The sequence below is a fragment of the Lutjanus erythropterus genome, chromosome 13, assembly GCF_056507025.1.
Source record: "Lutjanus erythropterus isolate fLutEry1 chromosome 13, fLutEry1.hap2, whole genome shotgun sequence".
Taxonomy (NCBI): Eukaryota; Metazoa; Chordata; class Actinopteri; order Lutjaniformes; family Lutjanidae; genus Lutjanus; species Lutjanus erythropterus.
This window is the reverse complement of record NC_139329.1, coordinates 10,192,035-10,211,927: the sequence shown is the minus strand read 5'-3', so window position 1 is coordinate 10,211,927 and position 19,893 is coordinate 10,192,035. Positions and strand designations below refer to the sequence as shown.

The 19,893-nt window shown below is 40.5% G+C and overlaps 1 protein-coding gene across 2 annotated transcripts in view; it reads left to right on the top strand.

Annotated features, from left to right (window-relative positions):
• LOC146316166 (solute carrier family 66 member 2) overlaps window positions 1-19,893 on the top strand; it is a 61,611-nt gene that overhangs the window by 26,756 nt on the left and 14,962 nt on the right. For both annotated transcript variants that reach the window (XM_084734188.1, XM_084734187.1), the window contains exon 4: window positions 13,117-13,333. In XM_084734188.1, coding sequence (XP_084590314.1) covers window positions 13,117-13,333 — 217 coding nt within the window. The remainder of the gene's footprint in view (window positions 1-13,116; window positions 13,334-19,893) is intronic.

Genomic DNA, 19,893 nt, shown 5'->3' with positions numbered 1-19,893 from the left:
GGACAGTGCCAATGAAGGGCTTTTTTATCTCTGATTTTCTCTTCTTAATGGAACTTACAGCACTGGATAGATGCGGGAGAAGAAGAGTACAGGGAGGAAAAAAAGGAGGACGTGCTGTGATTGACAGAGAGGAAAGAGAATGAAAAGAGGGTTATGAGGAGGACAGCGAGAGAGAACTAGGTGCAAAAAGAGGTAGAAAGTTGAGGTCTTGATCCCTCTCTGTTCCTGTATGGATGTCACAATAACAGAAATTTAGTAGTTGATACCAATACTAGTTAAACTCCACGATTCTAGATCTGATATGATACAATGTTAAAAGACAAAAACGTTCTATACTGTATTTTTTAGGGTGGTGTCCAGCTGCACTGTGTAGAAAAGATTTTACTTATTTTGTTGTGCTTTGAGCCCCGATCAGCTGATCTGACAGAGCACACTGGATGCACTGCTGCAGCCAGTGTGTGTGTGTGTGTGTGTGTGTGTGTGTGTGTGTGTGTGTTTGACTGAGAGGGAAACAGAGAGAGGTGAAGCAAAGTGGAACGACACAATGTTTAACCTGTGGTATTTTGTAGAAAGTCTATCCAGACCCACCCTGTGGGTTTTTCACATTACTACTTTTATGTTGCCATCTTATGTTGTTGTTGTTGTTGTCCAGTACTGGAAGGGGCTTTTTCTCCTTCCTCTGGCATTTAATGTCAGACTACAGCACCTGTAAGCATTTATGCTGTCCTTGTCATGCTCAGAAGAACTGCATCTCCAGTACCTACAGTACTCTAAGAAAAAAAGCACCATCACGTTTTCAAAATATGGGCATCGACTTGGTACTGAAGTATCGGTTCTCGTGACATCCCTAGTTCCTACAAACAGAGATTACACCCAGTACCAGGACCTGAGTCCTGAGTGTCTCAGGTCTGCGTGTCAAAATTAGAGCTGTGTTTTGGCAAGAATCTGTATCATAATATGATATGATCCGATCATTTCTGCTAGCCTGTGGCTTTTTATCACTTGGTGGAGCATTATGCCCCTTTCAGTGTTTGTTTGTTGTCTATTTGCGTCATCCTGCTGTCTCCATATATCGCACACTGTTAGGTGGTACTAAATCCTACATACTAGTTCTTTAAACCAGACAGATCTCTTCTTCAGTCATTTAGTCCACATAGAATTAATTAACTGGATAACAAAAATTCATTGTATGTGATGTAATTCCACCCAAATTCAATACACATCCATCTTACATTTGCCCGTGAAATGACACATACTTAAATTTCAACACAAAAGCAAACACATAAAAACATATACACACAGACAGCCCGGTCCTGGCAGGAAGCCGGCCTGCATAGCTGAATAGGAGTCTGACTGACTCACTCATTTATCTCTGAGCTGCAGGCGCTGCTGGCCGCTGACTTTTAGGGACGAAAGTAGATGGAGGCGCTAGAAAAGGAATGAATGTTAAACGGTAGATCGAATGGTAGTAGTGGATGTGTGTGTGACAGTATGCCAGAATTGTCAGTGGACCTGAAGCTAAAACAAATGTAGTTAAGTGCAAAGACATCGTGCAGCCACTGTACTGATAAATAAATGTAAATAAATAAATAAATATGGTGTTCTGTTAGGATGCACACAAACAAACTCGGGGTTGGGCCATCAATCTTCCTGTCGTGAAGCTGAACATCTTAAGCATGTTTACAAAAAGTGCTTTAATAGACCTTTTTTGTTTGTCTCTATTCATTAACAGGACTGTCAGACAGAAGTGGCTCCTGTCATGTGTATAATGTATTGGTTGAAAAAGTGTATATTCTGACTTAGATATCAAGCTGTTTAGAATCGCGGTTGTTATTTTATTATGTATGTAAGGAGTATGAATGTTGAATGCATTAGTACATAACAGAGGTCAAGTGGTCACAGAATTATTGTTGTGTGTTGTTAATGCCAATAGTGCTCATTAGTTAAACCACATCAGGGTCAAGAGGCTGGGAAGAATACACACATACTCTCAGCGAGGAAGCAATCAGTCGTGGAAATCACAGCTGTGGTTCACATGCAAGGTCAAAGCAGCCGTCTTTCAAATGTGCCACTGTGGCAGAAACTCAGAGTGTTCTTGACAGAAAATTATTTTCTGAATAGAGGATATTTCGTTCTCTCTCCCTTTCATAGGGTTGTTTTTGGTTGGTTACATGTCATTTCATCTTTCTCTCTTTCTTCATTGTTTTTTGATCAGCTGTCAAAACATGCAGAAAACAAGAGGTAATAAATAGACAGATTACTTAATATATAATCATAATCATATCATATACATATAGTAGCTATACAATAAACACACTATATATCTACAATAATGTAAATGAGACAATCAATTGTAAAATTATTTAAAAAACAGAGTTAACAAATGCTTTTACAGACAAAACAAAAGTAGGATATTCACACTTTATAAAATTTACAAAATTTTATGTCAAAGTCATTATGAAAGTTAATCTCATAGTTAAGACGCAAATATACTCAGTACGCTAAAGTTGGCACCATTCAAACCCTACGCTAATTCAGCCACAACAGTTGTATTTTAGTCATCATCGACTACTCCCCCAAAAAGAATATGTCGCAGGAGATATCGTATTTTTGTCCTCATCAACAAAGTCTCAAATATAACCAGTAGAGTAGAAGTGGCACAGTCCTTGATTTGCTCAGATGGGCTGTTTACAAAATAGATGCAATGATATTGGACTAATCCCCAGTAAGCTTGTCTGAGCTAGAGACAGTTTGACTTCAGTAACAACAAGACTGCTCTCATGAAGGGATAGCCTGAGTATTTCCTTCTCTGAGTACCTTAAATTATGTTTATTTAAGATGGCACAGATGAATGATTTGTCTACAATGATACACATAATAAAACTATTCTGTAGGACCCCTGCTGTGAACTTTGTTAAAACATCCAGGCTAGTTAGTTAAGAAGCGTCTAATGACCAAACTGAGAGCACAGGTTTCTAATCCTTTTTGTGCCTGTCTGTTGTATTTACTTACAGCCGCTGATTCATGGCATTATTCTTTTTATATTCTAGGCAAGTGGACCTGATCAGCTAAATTTGATAGCAGTTGCGGAGCCATCTTAGAGGTAGGGGGTATGTGATTGGCTGAGGAGCCACGAGAGGCTGTAATTTGGAAATGGAGGTTTTGTGATATAAATGCTAAAATTGATCATGTTAATGTTATTTTTATGATTTTGTTTGATTTCGTTTTCTCTCTCTCTGTGAGGAGCTGCTCCTGACCTCTTAATTGTGCTAAGCTATCGGTCCTAATAGCACATTCATCTTACCTCTTAATCTCACAGCACACTCTTTGTTGTTGCTGTAGAAAATCTCTATTCAAAGGCACACAATCGCTCACCATTATGTATTCAGGCAAGTGACTGTAAAACTACTGACTTGTGAATGTATTACTTGGATGTCTCTGCATGAATGGCTTTTTGCAATACACAAAATATTATGCAAATGACGTCCCTAATTCACGTCCCTGTGAATAGATATGCATTAGATGTTGCAGATAGGATGTTTTGTATTAGAGGGTGTGACCAAACAGAGCTTAGAGAGACCACTGCAGTGCTGTTTGAGACTAAATAAACAATGTGGCTCTCTTTCACAACTTCATTTATTTTGTTGTTAATTTACTGCACATAAAAGATAAAAATAGAGGATGTCCTTTCGGCAAACTGGGCAGTGAGGCAACAAATCCAAAACTGGATTAAACATGTAAGCTGAAAAGATTATGCAACAGAAACAAATCAAAACTCAAATACATAATGTAGTGTACGGCCTATTACAATATGCCTCATTCCCCTGTGGCAAACACACACAGAAGCTACTGGAGTTACAGTAATTGCACTGGACATTGTGATTCCCCTATGTGTGTGTGTGTGTGTGTGTGTGTGTTGTTTTCTGTGTGTATACAGGCATTTTTGCACAACAGTGTGTGTGCGTTGTCAAGATGAGATCAGAAATTTTTATTTCTTAGCAGAATGCACAAAAAGAATCAGCCCGAAATATATAGTGACGCAAAGTATTGGCTTAATCCTGCTTTCTCAATTGAAAATGACCTTAACTGCAGTCTTTTTTACTTTTGCTGTTTATCACTGCACATTTTCAGTTATGTTGTGTTTTTTACATTTCCTTACAAGACCTGAGTCTTTCTGTGCCTCAACTTCCCTAATGAGAACAGGTTTACTCTGTGCTTTTTTTTTTGGGCAGCCAAAGAGACCAATTTATGAACCTATTCTTGTGGGGTCAGATGTTAATTTTTTGTGGGATTGAATATTTGGATTTACATATAATAGCTTTTGACTCAACTAGAAGCACTTAAGAACATGACTTGCAAGTTAACAGCCAGGCAGGTGTGAATCTGGACAGAAATAGCAATCCTTGTTACCACAAATAGCTCCTCTAACGCATGGCTGGACCTGAGCTGTCCGTTCTTGACACATAGTGCCGACGTTGGTCCAGTCTGACATTGTGCAACAAACCCTCTAAAACATCCTCTCCACTGGGAAGCATGTAAACAGTTTAACAGGAGAGAGGGAGAATGATGTGGAGGGGTGATCGATGCAAAAATTCAGGAGTATTTCTAGAATAATAACTAGATGGTTCTTGTGATTATTGTTTCTTTTTAATTTCCCTTTTATTGCTTTACTTTAATTAAGTTTTTGTGCTGACTGGTCAGTGTGTGAATTGCTCTGTGTCCTGCTTCATTTCATAAATAATTACTAAAACAGAGCGTTGCTGCTGATTTTGAGATCAGATGTCCTTGCAAAGTTTATTACAAATTGAAAGGAAAAGTAGTTGAAATGCTTAGTCAGCATTACTCATATTGTGTTAGGCTAATAAATTAACCAAATGTTTTACCAGAGAAGGCAGCTGTTTAATGAAGTTCCTCTGCTTCCAAGTTAAATATGAACTAGTTCAAGAGAGGAAATCCACTGGGAAGGCAATTTGTTCTTGTGTGTGCTTCCGTGTGTTACATTCCCACAGTAACTTAATGAGTGGACATTATTTTAGAAGCTTCTGTATTATTCAGAGAGCTGACAGAGAAAGAGGGAGACACAGAGAGCAGTGGACCCTTCCCAATCTGTCTTCACTCAGTCCTGTTCTGCGGATGAACCGACTTATGTTTCTGGTGCAGAAATGAGCCCGGTGTTGGTTTTCAGTCTGATGAAGAAGTCAGAGTTCAGAACGGTTCGCTGACTTTCTCTATGTCCATATGACTGCAGAGTGCCTGTGCTGTCCATATTAAAGCTGGTCCAGAGGGTATTAGAGGATTTTTCTGGTGTGTCTGTGCTGTGGATGTTCTGTGGAGCCGTGGTCATGAGCCGAGGAAGCACATGCAGCCTGCAGGTTTAGCTCATGGATACTGTGAAATTGCCCTCGACCATTTTCTGGATTCAGGATGGGGATTGATAAGATTTTATTGACATCAATGCCATTATGAGTTCTGCTTATGGGTTGTCCCTTATTTATTTCTGATCAATTTTAGTCCAGCTGGTTGTAGAAACAATCTGCCTGTCATCTAAAACTGGTGATATAATCTTTTTCATTTGTTTTCTTTGTCAAAGAAAAATCTGCTTAGTGGTGGTCATGTTGTTACAACATAGGATATTCACCCAGCAACAGATGTGCTGCTCGGTTGGAAAGCGGTGATGCTTGTGCATAGTGTCAAATATTGGACTGCAACTAACAATTGTTTTCATTATTGATTAGGACTGGGCGATATAGCTATCACAATAGTGAAGTTTCATATCTATAGATATTAATAACTATTGATCATGTAGCTCATGATATTAATTTAATATCTCAAATATATGTGTTTGGGGACAATAAGAGCCACTTGTTACATGCAAAAGCAAATGTAATGTCTTAATGTTGTTTAAAAAAAAAACAGGAATGAATCACTTCTAACTTCTAACATGATGGATGATGTATACTTACTAATTAACTCGATAAGGTACAAATTTGTTCCTCAACCACTTCATGCCTCCTGTTTCTGCCTGAGCCTGCTGTGTCTTCAATATCGGAGCTGCTGTAATGTTAAATCGCCTCAGTGATCATTCTGGGTCATTAACCTGGCCTCCGTCCATCTCAGAGGCTGTGTCCCATCGTAATAGGTCCAGTAACTGAGCTAGCTGGCTAATGGCAGCTGCAGCACTGTTAGCAGGAGTGAGCTGGTTATGATAGTGTTACAAGAGAAAAGGCCTCTGTTGCAACAATCCCCCTGAGCTAACAGTGAGGTGCTGCTCCCATATGGAGTTTGATGAGGGGTTTTTTGTGTGTATTTGTTTGTTTTTTACATTTCACAAAGAAATTAACCTTAATCTACTAAGACTCTTCTTAGCAGCTAACAGTTTAGTTGAATATTAGGGGGCAACTCTAAAAATAGGTTGTTTTTTACCCATTATAATAATCTGAAAAGTCCATTACATCCAGCATGTCCTGAGAGAAGCCACACCTATCTGCACATTAGACCAGTGAGCTGAGCACCCAACAGACATCCTACATGTCAAACACCAACTTTCACACATCTTAAAATACACAGAGCAGAGCTGAGTCGTTCTGCTCGCAGACTGACAGCGCTGACTCAGCACATCTCGAAGCTCTCTAGCTGTCAGTGTCCATCCTTGTCTCTTTGTCAGTCTCTTAGCTCTGCACTGTGCTTTCTCTGCTCGGCCTGATGGGAAACTATGTAAGAAGCCTCCATATTTCTCCTTGACTGCCCCAAGGCTGCTCTCAATCTCTGTTGGACTCCTTCACCCTCCTTCGCTCTGTCCAGTCTCTAATTATCCTCTCCCTCCTCTGTGTCAGTTAAAGGGAACGTTCTACATGTACCAGGAAGCGGTGCAGGCAAGATTGTGACTCCCTTGCCCGTTCACAATAGTCACATGGTGCACATATTCCTCTGATGTCACACTCAGGGTGGCAAGGTCAACTTTCATTCTGCTGTGTTTCAGGTTTCAGGTTAGAACTTCCTGATTGATCAGCAACTGAAAAAACAATGGATAGTGAAAATCTGGAGGAACATTGGGACATTTTTCAAGGTAAAAACATCATGTGATAACCCATTTGCTACTGTCACATGACAGCTAATGTTAGCATCCAGCCATTTCCTTGCTAACATGTTTGGAAGTGTTATGATATGATTCTGAAATACCAATTAAAGAAATTTACACCAATTTTCTTTCATATCATATAACACTAGAACGCAATAATGTTTGTCAGGAGGAAATGCTAACATTAGCTGTTGTGTAATACTAGCTAGGTTTTTGTCAGATTCTCTACATTTATATGATTTACAACCTGGAACACAGCAGTATAATATCTGATCTTCTCCAGCTGACACGCAGTGACATCACTGGATACAGGAAGAACAAATGCGGCAGGTGAATTCAGTTTTCTTGGTCAATATAGCAGCACTGAGGAATTTATTGCTTCAACTGACTACATTTACTTTCAACAATGACTGAACATCCACAAGAAAAGTGCCAAATTTCCCTATAAGGTCAAACAGCACGAAAACAAAGTCTCGCTAAGGCTGTCACAACTCCAGACTCACACCCGAACAGACACACACTTACATAAATTGACTGACTTATCTGAGCCTGAGCAACTTCACGTCTTCCCAGAATAACTTCATACGCAGGTATTGACCTCCTCTGGGCTGCTTCCTTGCCCGTTTTAGTAATTGAATTGTTTGATCTTGAACGGGCTTTGTGTAAACAAAGAGTCTGTGTGAAGAAAGAGCGTCTCGCCTCCTCCTGGCACTCCAGAGCCTCAGGGGTGTTTGAAGTGCGCCTCTGGCCTCGACACACACCAGACGGGAGGATGCTGCTTGGAAAAGGCCAAGCCACCTGTCCTGTCTTCGGGTGACAGGACAGCAGCCACAAAGGAGGTGTGCGTGAAGTTTTAGTCAGCGAGGTGGGTGGAAAATCTTTAAACCGTGAGAGGAAAGACGTGAGCTGGTCAGGAAAAGGAAGCCAGGGATGATGCACGATATGAGCGGAAGACAAATAAAAGAGATAACTCCATGAATGATGCATAGCTTTCTCTCTCCATTATCCTCTTCCGGGCAATTTGATTATGCAGGTAAACATACAAGTGAGAGATGAAATGGGATGGAGAGAAAGAGAAAGGGAGTGGGGCTAAGAGAAGGGGAAGTGAGTGCGTGTTGCTTTATGCATGGAAATAGATTGGATTGCCTGGTAAGAGTACAAGAGAAGAGTGTTTTGGTGTCTCTGTGTTTGTATGTGTGTGAGTGTGTGTGTCACAGATAAGCAGCAGAGAGGGAAGCTGAATTAAAAACGGAGAGATGAGAATGTGAGTGGCTCAGCAGGAGGCTTTATACAGTGAAAAGTTGACAGTAGTTTTGAAATACCACCACTCTCATTGTTGCTGCTGTCAGCATGTTTATACTTCACCACCTTGGTCTCATTCAATTGGAAATGAAAGGGCTTTTATGTAGCTGATAAAGGGCGGCCTCTAAGCCCATCCTGACTCTCCAGTCTCGCTCTGCCAGCCGCCGTGACTGCAGGTTTGATGATGTGTTAAAGTAAAGGGACATCAGGAGCAAAGAGGGACATGTGAATAAGTGTGTCAGACTCTCTGTCTCCAGCTCTTTGGCTTCTGTCAGTGTCATTGTTTGTGAGAACAGACATAAGTCATACCCCAAGAGCTGATGTTTGTCAAGAAGCATGTGTGTGAGAGAGCTGAGATGCGTGTGTGTGTGTGTGTGTGTGTGTTATGTTGTTTTGCTCTCCTCGCCCACCTCGCATGTCTCACGTCAGCTGTGGGCAGCGTGTCTTTTGTTTCTCCGGGTGATAAAGCCATTAATCACGTTCGCTGTTTGCCACAAACACACCACGCTGCAAGATGTCTCACTCTGTCTGTCCCAGGACGCAACAGCAGATGCGGCTCACTGGAGTGGAATGGGAAACAGTTGTGTGTGTGTGTGTGTGTATGTGTGAGTGTGCTCACTGATATTTTGTGTGAACCATATATGTGCAGTATGTGAGATGATACAGTTGAATGAGGCGCTGTTCAGACAGAGAGGCCCTTAAAACTGAAAATGTTCCTCTTTCAGTGAGTGTGAGGTGTTGGATGAAAGAGTAGGCAGTTTCCAGTATCCTTCATTTCTCATTGGCAGGCCATTGTAGTTTGAGTCTCCTGAACATAATTACAAATTTTCATCTTACATGATGAAAACCTTGACTTGTTTTAAAAGCTTTTTAATATTAACAACCTGCACACAGTACTGGAACAGAAAAGTCACTGAACACTGACTGGTGCTGCATTAATGCAAATTTCATGCTGGACAGTAACGACTGAACTGAGCTGAGGTGTTGAATAAGCACCTTTTTTCTTTTTCTACTTTCAACACTATTAAATCTTAGTATTTTATTGATTTTAACACTGAAAAAGCATTGAAGGATTAATACTTTTGACAACCTTAGTATGTAACTTGGGCACTGACAGCAGCAACTCCTAATTTCTAATACTTAATCAGGTGCACTTGACAGTTTTGTTAACATTTTTGTTATAGGTTAAATTATCGATCCTTTTTCTTTCAGTCATGAGGCTAATTAGTTCATAAATGTCATAAAACTACCTAGGGCTGAAAGAGATATATTCTTACTCATTTCTGTTTCTAAACAGTCAAAAAAGCTAAATGTATTTATTATTATTATTATTACCTCGGGTGGAGATCATGCGATTGGTCAATTGGTCATGCGTGTGTGTGTGTGTTTGACCAACAGGGCTGGAGCTTGTCTGCAGCTATTTCGCATACTGCTAGATGGCTCAAGAACCTCTCGTGGTTGTGGTGATTCACAGTTTTTGTAAAACCTGTCCATCCATTCATCCATCTTCAACCAGTTATCTGAAATCAGGTTGTGGAGGTAACAGTTCCAGCAGGGGACCCTAGACAACAGCCTAGACCCTAGGCAACACCTCCCTACAGAGGCAACCAAGTGGCATCCTTACAAGATGCCGGAACCACCTCATCTGGCTTCTTTCTACGCGAAGGACCAGTGGCTCTACTCTGAGTTCCTCACGGATGACTGAGCTTCTCACCCTATCCCTAAGGAAGATGCCATCCACTCTCCTGAGAAAACCCATTTCGGCTGCTTGTATCCATGATGTTGTTCTTTCAGTCATGACCCACGCTTCATGACAATAGGTGAGAATAGGAATGAAGATTGACCGGTAGATCGAGAGCTTCGCCTTCTGGCTAAGCTCTCATGGTTCTCAGCTGCTCTTCCTGTTGAGAGCCATGCCCTCAGACTTAAATGTGATGATCCTCATCCCAGCCGCTTCACGCTCGGATGCAGACCGTTCCAGCGAGCGCTGGAGGTCACAGACCGATGGTGCCATCAGAACCACATCATCTGCAAAAAGCAGCTTCGCAGTCCTCAAGCCACCAAAATGCACACCCTCACTCCCATGACTATGCCTTGATATCCTGTCCATGAATGTCACGAACGGGATTGGTGATAAGGCACAAAAACTTATATAACTGCTGACTCTTCACTCCTCTTAACTGGCCGGTAGGGACAGCAAGTCATCAACAACTGCTCGGCTAAAACAAGGCTTACCTACTTATAGTGTTGGGTAGTAAATAGTTACATGTAATTAAATTACAAAATAAATGTATTTATAATCTGTTTTAGTTACTGAGAAACAGTATGTAATTACGTTAAGGACATCTGCACTCTACTGAGTTACCTCTACTACAATACAACATTAAGAAAGGCAAGCAAATCCAAACATTTAAGAGTCTGTAAACAACAAAGACTTGGCATTTTGTTGTTGGTTATCAAAGTAGTCACCGATTTTCAAATATCTAATTTATCAGTTGTTTATTGTAAGGGGGTAGTTTTGAGAACCCAAGGGCAGAACACAAGATTTAGAAAGGCAGCTGGTTCAATGAAGAATTTACTAAGACAGTACTTAATGAATGAATGATTGAATGAGCAGGAGAGTGTCTTGGCCAGGAGAAAGCAGGGCTGAGCCGGGTAATTGGAGCAGAGTAAGGGGAAGCTGGAAGGAATGAGTCCAGAGATCCGGGAAAGAGAGCAGTGATCTAGAGTAGGGTTCCAGTTTGGCTCAGGAGTTGGACAGAAGCAAGAGTCAGACCAGGTCCAGCTGCAGGCAGAGGACAAACAGGCATTAGAAACAGGGCGCAAACAAACAGACAAAGAGATTTGAAAAAAAAAACATATATATTAAAGGCTGAGTCTACAATCTGGCAATGTGGCGGAGTTGAATCCCAGCATTTAAAGCAGAGTTAATTAAGATGATTTGCAGTTGCCACCCAACACCTGTACACCTGATCCCACGCCTGTAATCAACACAGACCAGAGACACTCCTTCCCACTATAATAAAGCAGAGCGTGTGACTGTTTAATTGTTTGAGGACTGGTGTACAATACACATTCTGATCCTAATTCAAATGCAAGTCCTGACCAAGTTGATGCTGGAACAATTACTCATTTAATTGATTGTGCAATGGAGAAAATATTAATTAGCAACAATTTATCACTAATCATTTCAAAAACATTTGCTGGTTTCACTTTTTCGATATAAGGATTGGTTGCTTTTCTCAATTTTGTCATTTTATATTGAACATCTCTTGTTTTCTAATGAGGTTTGTACAAAAAAGGGATTTGCAGAGTCACCTTGGGCTTTTTCATATTCTATTTTTTTTTTTTATTTTGCCTTTATTCAATAGATGGCGGTGTATACAGGACATGAAATATGGAGAGAAAGAGCAAGACGGAGGACAGGCAACTTAAACAGAAGATGTTGTACTTACATTGTATGTGTCTGATCAACAGTACTGCTCAATTTTATAACATTTTTCTTATCAGTCTTCGCTGTCAACATTTGTCTCTTTTCTATAGAGAAATTCAAGGACACAAACATGCACACACACACATACAAATGCACAGTACAAACATATTTCGCTGATATAGGTGCAGCCTATTCAGTCAGCGTGAAAGGTAAGAGCAGCAGATGTTAAATTCAGGTGCTTCGTAGTATGCAGCGTCACACTTGAGTTGCCACGCTAACTAATGCACACTTATTTAGCCATCAATCCCCTTTAGCTGATGTCAGCTGGTTTTCCACAGCTCCATGGTCATGCATAAGCAATGAGAGATTGTCGATCATCTCACATTATGGTCCATCAAGGAGGTGGCTGACGGTGACGAGAATGTGGAAGTAGCTGGACTAATGTTTCCCCCTCACAAGCTACAAGCTTCACTTGGCAGCTCCTGGACCAGCCCCCAAGCTGTGAACTCTGATGGAGAGACATTGTTTTGGGTTGCTGGACCACTGTGACTATATGAGTGTTGGTAAAAATTCCATTTCTAAATCACACTCTGACTTTTGTACACAGTCTCTCCTCCTGCAGCCCACCTCTTCCATTCAAGTCGAGTAGTAAATAATGGCTTCAAGCAGCAGTGGTCTTGGTATTTATCAGTGAATTGTAAAAGCCACACATGATGAATAGATTTGTGTCAGTGCAAAGATAGCTATACACCAAAGGTAATAAACTTTCTAAATGTATAGCCGGCCTCGCCAAAGGCTGGGTTATTCCAAAGTAATAGAAATGTAAAAGCTTTGAGTATCTCATCTATCTTTGTTCCATTCACTTATGCATGTGCGCGGTATTGATTTAAGAGTGCTGTCTTTGCAGAATTCCTATGCATCCTTTAATGAAAAGCTCTGCTTGCTCCTTTCTTCTGCAGTATTTTTTCCCGTTATATCGCCTTTTCAATCTCTGCCTGTCACTTTTTCCCACTCTGTTTCCATCTTCACATACTGTAAGCGCCTTCTCACCACACACACACACACACTTACTTCCTCACTCTTTGTCTGTCTCTTCATTCGATCATCTCTTCAGGCTCTTCTGTCAGCTTCCTCTCCATTAAATCCTCCCACATCCCCCCCAATCTTCACTTTGCTTCAGGTTTCCTGTCTCCTCCACCTGTCACATCTATTCAATTTAGTTTTTCCACGCTGTAAACAACACTGATGACAAGGATTGAGCATAACTTAAATTGTTTGTCTGCATCCGCTTTTTTCTCTCCAGACCTGGACGTTCGCTACTTCTGGAAGTGGAGCGCGTTCGAGGACTACCTGCTCTTCTGCTTTGGCTTCACCGTGCTGTGTGCGGTCGTCACCTTGCTGCTGCTGGACTCCGCCGTGTTTGTGGAGACGCTGGGTTCACTGGCAGTGATGTTTGAGGCCATGCTGGGCCTCCCGCAGCTGCTGCAAAACTTCCAAAACCGTTCTACCAAAGGCATGAGGTACAGCACACATTGAGGTCAGAGCTTTTTGCAGAAAGCTCATAACTCACTGTACTCACAGCAGCATACAGTGGCACACTCCTACAGGACTTCTAGAGGGCTCACTAACACCACATGGAAAGTGCTCTCATTGACCTAAATGTTCAGGGAGTGCAAGTAATTTACATTCTCATGAACAAAATATGCTAATAAGGTAATTTATAATCATTAGAGGCTACATGAAAAAACAGTGAGTCAGGGTTTGGATAAACCCAAAGACTGTTCCTTAAGCAATTATATAACCGATATCTATCTCTTTCATTACCAAGGGTAAATGTATTACCAAAGATGAACAATGACACACTCATTTAACTTAAACAAAAGATTAATTTTGCATCAGCTCAGGCCTCATTCTGAAACTGCTCTAATGGCAGAAAACCAAGTAGAAAAAAATCTATTAAAAAGGTGATTATAATACTGTAAAATCATTTATATTTCCTCCGAGAAATGTTAATATTATCACAATTACTTTACATTTTGAAGTAATTCCTGAGGTCACTTGTTAAATTCAAGGTCACCTTGAATGCAGAGAGGGAGTAGAGGGTGAATTAGGGGGGTAAACAAAGGGCTTAGCTTGCTTTATGAATGTTTTTCTTGTTAAGAGTATGTCAGTGTGTGCAAAGGTCAGTGTGTACACTGATTAGCCTCTCAGGTAGAGGACTGTAAGATCAATTACGCCCCTAATGGCACAGAAACTCACACTAATTATGATCATTATTTCCTCATTATGTCTCTTGTCTGTCAACAGTGCAAAAATCATGCATACTGTGTGTGTGTGTGTGTGTGTGTGTGTGTTGAAATGCGGTATAGTCACATGCTTTGCTGGTCAGTCTTCTCTGATAAAAAAGAAATAGAAAATATATAGAATAGATAGAAAAGATTTTCTTTTTCTTTCCAGGACACAACCATAGCCATTTGTTTTCAATAAATATTCAGGAAGTATAGAAGTCAGACAGACGTTAACATGCACACCAGGGGAATATAATGATGATGATCCTAAAATTAGGAGTTCGCAGCAACGTCAGATGGAGCTCTCCCCGGAGGTGAGAATGATTTTGTTTTTCAATTCATGACTCAAAATTCCTTCATGCAAAATGTACAAAAAATATGTTTTCACAGCTGCAACCATTGATTCATTACATTATTGATTATTCTGTGGCCTTTTTACTCACTTTATCAATTATTTGGTTGATGAAATGTCACAAAATTATGAAAAATACCCATCACTTGTTTTGTCTGACCAACTGTCTGAAACCTAAAAATTGTAGGTTTACTATCACACAAGACAAAGCATAGCAGCAAATCCTCAGACTTTGGCACTTACTCTTGCCTGCTAAAAAAAGCTAAAAAAGTTTTCTAATGCCTGTTTACTTCTTGTATTCACCCCCCAAACCCAAAATATTGTTGGGTGGGGGACGTGAACTTCTTTCGGCTTCTGAAGGGGGGCATGCCGAAAAAAGTTTGAGAACCACTGTGCTAATTATCAATAAACACAAAATACAGCTGCAGCTGATGGGAATGTCTTTAGAAAAAAATTACCATTTTTACTTGTTGATGGCACTAAATGAAAAGTCAAGAGATCACAAAATGTATCATTTTTCATCTTGAAGGTTAAATATATGTCTGTAAAATTTCTTGGTGATTCACTTAGTAGTTATTTTATTAACCACGCAGCCAGACTAATATAAATTACTTGTGTGATTTATCAGTATTGATACTGAAAACACAAATCTTTCTGTCATCTAATCAATGACCACGCATTTTAGGTTTAATGTTTTTATCTGCTGACACCCCAGAGTAGGTTTTTTTCTGTCATATTAACAAGGCCCTATTGAGGACCGGTAATGGCTGCAGTTTACAGTTTGTCTTTTGCAGAGATACATTATTTACTTACTCTTTCCCCTTCCTTCCAGTTATTTTTCTTTACCATTGTTGTTCTGTCTTAGTTTCGATATTATATTTATTTTTTGTTCATTCCCCAAAGCGTAAGAGTACCACAGAAATACTGTGCTCTAGGGAAAAAGAGGAGGTGAGAAGGACCTTGATTCATGAAGGTGTTGAGCATGTTTTTCCCTTGAGAGACAATCCTTTTCACCACAGATAGGCAGTAGAAGTGTCACTTGCTGTATATATTCTCCACACACTGCAGCCTTTATTGTATATCCAGTTACTCTTCAAGTGTCCTCCATGTTGTCACTCTGTACTGTCACAGTAGCTTTTATACTTAAATATTTTGCCACATGTGCATCCATAAACACCAGAAATAAGCTCTGAATAGACTGTAGTTATGAATTCTACTAATGCAGAAGTGTACTAAAAGATGCTGCAGTATAGTTGATTTACTGTTTGAATGGCAAGACATTCTTTCTTGGTAATATGCCCCATTTCACATAAAGTGTCCTCAGGGTATAGCTTACATCTGGGCCTGCACTTCCTGTGAGCACTCATTCAGCTGAGAGTGAATATCAAGCTAAAGATTAAATATGCAATAACAATACATAAGGTCTCTGAGATGACTAATGAATGAGTTAGGAACTTCAGTTTACTAAACTCAGATATCCCTGCATACTCTGCATACTCAGTAATATGATAATATTACTGCATACTCAGTAATATGATAATATAAAAAAAGACACCAAAAACAAAGATGCTGGAAAAATCTGTGATTTGAACATGAATGTTTTCTAACCTTGCTATCGATTTCTGCAGGCTAATTGAACAAATGACCCTGCTGGCTTGAAACCGTCCATTCAGCACTTCTGTCTCTGCATGTGTAACATGTTTCAAAGCTTTTGACCTTCATCACATGCACCTAAAGATTCTCCCATTTGTTCAGTTAAGCTTGAACAAACTGTTTTCCAGATATGATGATGCAGCATATAGTCCGCACTTCCTCTCATGTTATCCCATGTGAAACAGTTGTTGTTCAGTCACATTCCCCTGAGTCCTATTACTGAGTTGTCATGATGAGCAAATGGATCCATTTCATCAAGGACTGCTCACCTTTTCCAGGCTGCCCAAATGATTGCCTTCAAACAGAGACATGTTGTGGAAAACCAGGGAGAGAGTTACAGAGTTAGAGACAAACACACAGGCACATTTAGACGCTCTCAGTGTAATTACACTTCTTGGTCATTATCAACACTTTGCACCTGTGCATGCATGTGCACACATTCATGTTCATACCACAACTCCTGGGAAACCAAGGAAGGGGCAGAGTAGTGATGGAAAGATACAATAAAAGAGGCAGAGAGACAGAGGCAAGACTGGAGGAGGTGTAGAAAAACAGAAGGTTGTGATAGGAAATTAAATATATGGGGTAGATAAGTTATATCTGAAAGTGAAGAATTTCTTAACTGGTGCTGTTGGCGGCTTTCACACCTAAGCTGTTGGATGCAGTTTGTGATTTTTGGAAGAAATCAAAATCTTAAATACAATTAGTTTTACTTAATCCATGTGCTAATCAAGGAAACAATCTCCTGAGCAATCTAGATTACAATCTATATGATTATGCAAAGTCATGGTAACCATGGTAACACAAACAGTATGTGGGTCAGTACCATAGTATTTTCCCCAATGCATAAAGTGAAGAGAGGCTGAAACAGTCTGAGCTTGTGTCCATCATGTATTTTGGAAGCTCCTCATTAAGAAATAATTCAAACATTGCAACCATGTGGAAGCAATGCCGCAATAATAGTACAAGTGCACCTCCTTTTTGTCCTGTTTATACCTCCCTGTTGTTAATTTAGCATATGATTTTGGAAGTCTGCTGGTGCAGTGGTTAGCATCGTCACCTCACCACAAGAAGGTGCTGGGTCAGCCAGCCAGATGGGGGGCTGGGGAGTTTGCAGCTGGGGTCATGCCTTTCTGTGAGGAGTTTGCACTGTTCTCCCTGTGCCTGCCTAGGTGATCTTGCTTCCTCCCACAGTCCAAGGACATGCTGGTTAGTTGGTGACTCTAAATTACCAATGTGTGAATGTGAGTGTGAGTGGCTGTTTGTCTCCTTGGGCCCTGTCTTACACCTGGCACAAAGCAGATGCGCCATGGGCACAGGTGGCAGTACTATCTTATACCATTGCAGTTGCCAGTTTTGCCATGTTTGCAAGATAACAAATGAATGTGTGCCTAGTTTGTGCAACCATGGGCAGGAGGTCTAAAATTGAAGGCAAAACAACGGTGTGGCCAAGGGTATTTATTATCTTGTGCCTGGCACACTAGAGTCAAAATCACTTGTGCCTTAGACCAGCTAAAACCTGGTCAAAGCGCAAAGTTTGTGGCGCAATGGGTCTGTCTGCACAAGATAGCAACCTTCGTATTTTTATTAAACACGCATACACATCTCCACAATCAAAAAACATCTTCATTTATGTTAAACAGCGTGCGCTTGTGTGTGTGTCTAAAATTATTCTCATTAATAAGGAATATCCATCCATCTATCCATCTTCAACCACTTATCCGAAATCAGGTCGCGGGGTAACAGTTCCAAGAATTCCTTATTCCTTAATAAGGAATAAGGAATTATTATCATAATTATAAAGCCTGATAAGTCTGAATAGACCTGCACAGTACGAACAGGACGGGATCACAACTGTCAGATCGTCATTTCATGTGACATGAAAATGACAGATGTTGGTAGTAATGCACCTCTAAGCTGGTTTGCCAACCACCACAGAAGAAGAGAGTGACAAGAAAACATGGAGAAGGAAAGTCAAATTGAAGTTACAGAGCAGGAGGCCTTAAAATAGTCAAATATGATAAAGTTGGGTATGGTTATTTTAAACAATTCCTAATTTGATTTATAGAATAATTACTCTCTCAATACTGTTACTGTGATATAAAATGACATATACTGTAATAGAAGTTTTTGGCCATATTGCCTGCACCAAGTCTACAAGACCTACAAGTCATATTCTGCAGATGGAAGAGGACATACTTGTTTGGTAGAGACCCCGGCACAAATCATCATTTTCATATTTTTATTGGTGATAATGAAATGAAAAACGAATTACCTTTAAAATCATGACTCATATCGCAGTCACAATATCAGTCAGAATAATGGCAGTATGATATTGTTCAGCCCTGGCGTGTAAAAGAATAAATAATACTGATAATACTCATAACCAGTCATTTCTTTGTGAGCTGGACAGGTTGCCAGTTCATTACAGTGCAGCGTGAGTTCCTGTCATTCTGTGGAGTAAACTCTGATCCCTCCCCCCGATGGGTTCCTGTAACACTGATAATGCAGTATGACAGCCACCAACATAAAACACGTCAGAGCTTTTTTGGTGTGTTACTGAATGAATTTACTATTTTGCATTTTTAGCCCTCCAGCTTACTTCCATTACCTCATATTGTTTCAAAAACATACTGTAACTACACTACTTAGAATATCACATGCTGTTCAGTGAGCTGGATAGCTGTTTCTAGCTAGACATTAAACACTGACTTTATGGAGACAGCGGGTTTTTATTTGACAGTGTTTGGTTGTTGAGTGATGCTGTCACCCGCCTGACATTTGAAAGCGCTGATTACTCAGGTGGAAGCTACAATTGAAAGGTAAAGTTGCGATTTGTTTATATAAACAACAATGTGTTTGTGTGTGTGAGTGATTGCTCGCCGCTGTCTGCTCGGCTGCCTGGGGAGCCCGCCTGTTTTTCTCTTCCCTCTCATTAAACTTTATCTATTTTGCCTCGTCTCCAGTTCTGCTCTCCCAGCTCTGCACCAAAGCAGCCAACCTTGCCAATGTCACTCAGTGACAGTGGAGGGGACACTGATGGTGGCAGTCTGTATGCAGGCAAATACAGTACCGCTTTCCTTCTCAATAGATACATATCTTTGTTAGTTTCCTTTCCTAAGACAGCTCATCTGCTGTTCTTCTTCTCTCCTTTTTTTCTCTGTCTTTTTCAATGCAGTTTACTGCTCTTTATTCTCATCGATGTGACAAGAGTAGTCAAACTACCTACATTCAATTGAGTCCAACAAAAAGAATAAATAAACACCTGTCCCATTATTGTGTGTGTGCTGCACATTCGGTGTCTCACTCACACTTTCACAGCCAGCAGCTTGTTTCTTGCTCTCAGTTCTGGGTAACACCCTTTGAAGTGTGAATGGTGGTCCTATTGCCATGTCTCTTCAATAGCATCCTATTGATGATTTCACATTTCTCTTGAGGCAGCTATTATGTCTAGGCGATTTCAGACAAAGGGCCAGCAGCTATACGGTCTGGCCCTGGAGGACGTCATGCAGACTCTGTGATGACCTCCAGGCACTCTGTGACCTGTGAACCAGAATTGTGAGTCTCAAAAGTAGCAGATCTGGAAGGTGAGTGTGAAGACAGTGGCTGTAAATATGGTACATGTGCACAGTGTTCAGCTGTGCTCTTCTACTAGTGATTATGCTGAACAAGAACCAGTAACCTTAGCTTGTACAGGCTACACAGGCCCTAAACACTCCAATTCAAACCACATATTGTCTTTCACATTATTGGCCTTTTTTTCTGCAAAATTCCTGGTGAACCAGAC